This window comes from Haliotis cracherodii, unplaced genomic scaffold (assembly GCF_022045235.1).
Source record: "Haliotis cracherodii isolate W230 unplaced genomic scaffold, xgHalCrac1.p SCAF_16, whole genome shotgun sequence".
In the NCBI taxonomy this organism is placed as follows: Eukaryota; Metazoa; Mollusca; class Gastropoda; order Lepetellida; family Haliotidae; genus Haliotis; species Haliotis cracherodii.
The window spans coordinates 14,087,942-14,091,264 of record NW_027266271.1 but is presented as its reverse complement, the minus strand read 5'-3'; the positions used below and the strand labels follow the sequence as shown (position 1 = coordinate 14,091,264).

The window sequence follows — 3,323 nt, the reverse complement described above, 5'->3', positions numbered from 1 at the left end:
ATGGTTACAGAGTGCGAATGTGTCCAAGAGAAATATTTTAGGAAGTCAGAGCAATTACCGACCTCTAATAATCACAACACTCAAACAAGGGTCAAGCTTTTCTGAGCTCCCTTCTTCTTAAGATACTGTTGTGTTGACGTCATCAAAGCCCTCTTCTTATCTTTACCTTTACACCGTTAAAATTACAATTGTTGTGTCTGTAAATATTTCGTATTTAGTCACAACATGATATGTTCGTTTTATATCTGTTATTTGATGAGATACATGCACTTCGGAACAAGGAACTGATCGAACATGTTTAATCATTTCCAAATGATGAACGGTGAGAGAAATTGCAGATTTTCGGTAATGCAGTTACAAAAGTCGTCGCATGTCAGATGAGATAACTGATAATGACTGTACTATTTATTGTAGCGGGTTTGTTTAAAATAGAGAATATCTCCAACCCTGGACATAATGATCTTTTGTAAGGGCCAATTATAAAGTAGTAGCTTCAAGATGTGATAATAAACTCTGGCAAAAAAATAAAGAAAATTAAAAAAATATTTCGTTGCCCGAAGACGGTCAAACTGTCACACTAAATAGAATAACTAGACAATATTGACACCAGCTCTTCCTGAAATGGAACATCAGACAGAAAACACAGGATCATGACTAGATTCAATTTTTATTGGTATTTGACAACATGAAACAACTGAACAACTCCCATATAGGGATAACAATACATATATAACACATGTACAATCTAACAGATTTATGATATTAAGCAGTATTACACAGTAATATTTCTGCTATAATTGTCTATACAGTGTTACCTGCTTCAGACGTGAGAGGACTCTCTGGTCGTAGTTTCGTTCCGATAATATTCCTTTCAGACACATCCTCTGCGTCAATTCAATCATTCGTCCCTCACAAAGCTGACACACGGAAAAATAACTGATACACTATTTAAAGGAGCATTAAATCCAAGTCACTACCTCATTTTTTCGCTTGTGTAAGTTAGATTAGGGATCTCGATCTCTGGCATTGTGCACCAGCAAACAATCAACAGGATGTGACATCAGTTTCCACTCTGATCAGCTTCCCCCGGGCCATCGGAATGCCAGCCAATGGAAATGTATATTGTTGAAGCACTAATGGTTCCACAGTGTGACTGTGTCCAAGAGAAATATTTTAGGAAGCCAGAGCAATGACGGACCTCAAATAATCATAACATGCACAATTGGGATAATATTTTCTGAGCTCCCTTCTTCTTAAGATAGTGTTGTGTTGACGTCATCAAAGCCCTCTTCTGATCTTCACCTACACACCGTTTCAAGAAGTCCCAGCATGCTTTCTGCAGATCCTTCAGTCCAAATTCTATGGCAGCACAGAATAAACCTGTACAAATAAGAAGCAGCCATTGATATGGTGATGTTATGTCTAATAACCTTTTATAAATCAGTGTTGATATTACAGTTTATAATAGAAAAGGAGTAAATGATTCAATATCGAATGTCATAAGAAGAAAGGTTTTTCTTCCCCCAAACACATTTTACTGCTCACCTGTGACTGTTCCAAGTTGTACTCGAACTCGACCCGAGTGTAAGAAGTTAAGAAGACTGGAAAAGACATCATGGTCGTAGTCTGGGATTGGGATCTGGAGTTTGCTGTGCAGATTGACAGTTGACGACTTAGCTCTCATCCTCAGTCGAGATTTGGGTTTCACCGACTCTGTGACCTTCCTCTGGTGATGCAAGATCATCTGATAGAAAACCCTGGAAAGATGAAGGAAAAGTTATTTATATTTTTTCCACTACAGATCTCATAGGAAACTCATATCTACACGTGTGAATAATTTTAAAAGGGCAGGGATGAAATGTATGTGTTGAAGCATTGCTACTTTCTCAAATCCTTACTGCCAGATAATCATGTTGTTGCATGTGCTTTAATTTGGAATACACACATTAATTATACTTAGTGTTTACTTCTAAAAGTTTCCGAATAAAAGACCATTGGCGTGTTTCAGTTGTATGTGATATTTACCTGCTTCTGGTAGCCAGGATTGCTTTAACTCCATGAACGGGAAGCTGCCGGTTGCCAACTAGAAAAGTGACGTTACACAACTCCGGCATACTAGTAATATACTGCAAACTTTCTGACAGGTCGGCCATGTTGCTGTACATCATTACCTCTTGGTGGCCGCTAGATGACACTGTGACTTTAGAGGATAGAGTTGAAGGTGGTGACGGGGCCTGGGTGAATGAGTCACACGATTCATAGCCCGACGATCTTGCATCTGAAAATGTTATCTAAATTTAGTCATTCATTTGACATGGAGAGTTGTTTCATGCGCAAGTAAGATACATTTTGAACGGGCTTTCTATAGTTTCATACAAACGATAAGTTAGTTTATGCTTGCTTCAGAACAAGTATTATTTGATGTTGATAGCATACTGAACGGAACAATGATTACTGTTAATTTATTTGACTTTATCGATTGCATCCATAATACCATGGAGTATTAACTCACCTTCGCTATCTCTGTTGTACGTGTTAGTTGTGTTTTCTAAGAGGTCGCTGTCAAGAAGAAAAATCTTAGATTCACATCTCTTCATGCTGCTAAGTTGTATGAGTTATCCGGTAACAAGAATGAAAATTAGCTGTATGTTCAATTGCCAGAGAACAGTAATGCTCGGCTCTCTACAAAGTCACGTTTTATACCCCTTTTCCAATATCACGTGGCTAAACGCAAAGTGACACTGATCACTTTATAATGTCACGCCAACGCTCTTAGCAGTATTACGAACGTGACACTGTAATGCTTACTTTTGCTGCTGTGGTCACGTGACAAGTGCTAAAGAGCGTGTTGTGATCGGGGGATTAAAGCTCGTTAAGCATCAAATTAGCGATCAATACCTAATCCTTTACAAACAATAGAACACAATGAGAGTAGGTAAGGTATTTGGTTCCAGTGATATTTACTATTCAATTATGCGGATTAACATTCGAAAATCATTTAAACAGATTGAAAGCGCTACCGACGTCAGTGAACTTACGGTCATTGTAATTACCGCGATCCCGGGAGTCGTCGATGAAATTTGTGATCTGACAATCATCTGAAGTGAAATGAAGTTTGTTTGAGTTTGACAGTAAGTAAGTGGCATCCACGCCATCTTATCCAGAATTTCTTCTGGAAAGCCACATCCATCCTGCACACGATTTGTGGATAACGTCACATGTTCCGGAAATGAAGAGTCAAGGTGATGGCTTCTTTCTACAGCGAAGTGCGCCGCCTGAAGAAAACTTTTTCAATTCCAAGAAAATATTCTAAAATTGCGTCA

The 3,323-nt window shown here is 38.5% G+C and overlaps 1 protein-coding gene across 1 annotated transcript; it reads right to left on the bottom strand.

The window, feature by feature from the left end:
- Positions 1-577: 577 nt before the first annotated feature.
- LOC139464193 (serine-enriched protein-like) lies at positions 578-2,597 on the bottom strand. Its single transcript, XM_071245720.1, has 6 exons — positions 2,513-2,597; positions 2,026-2,278; positions 1,546-1,757; positions 1,307-1,380; positions 816-917; positions 578-616 (listed from the first exon to the last, which is right to left on the bottom strand). The coding sequence occupies exons 1-6, from the start codon at positions 2,595-2,597 to the stop codon at positions 578-580; spliced, it is 765 nt and encodes a 254-aa protein (XP_071101821.1).
- Positions 2,598-3,323: the final 726 nt, after the last annotated feature.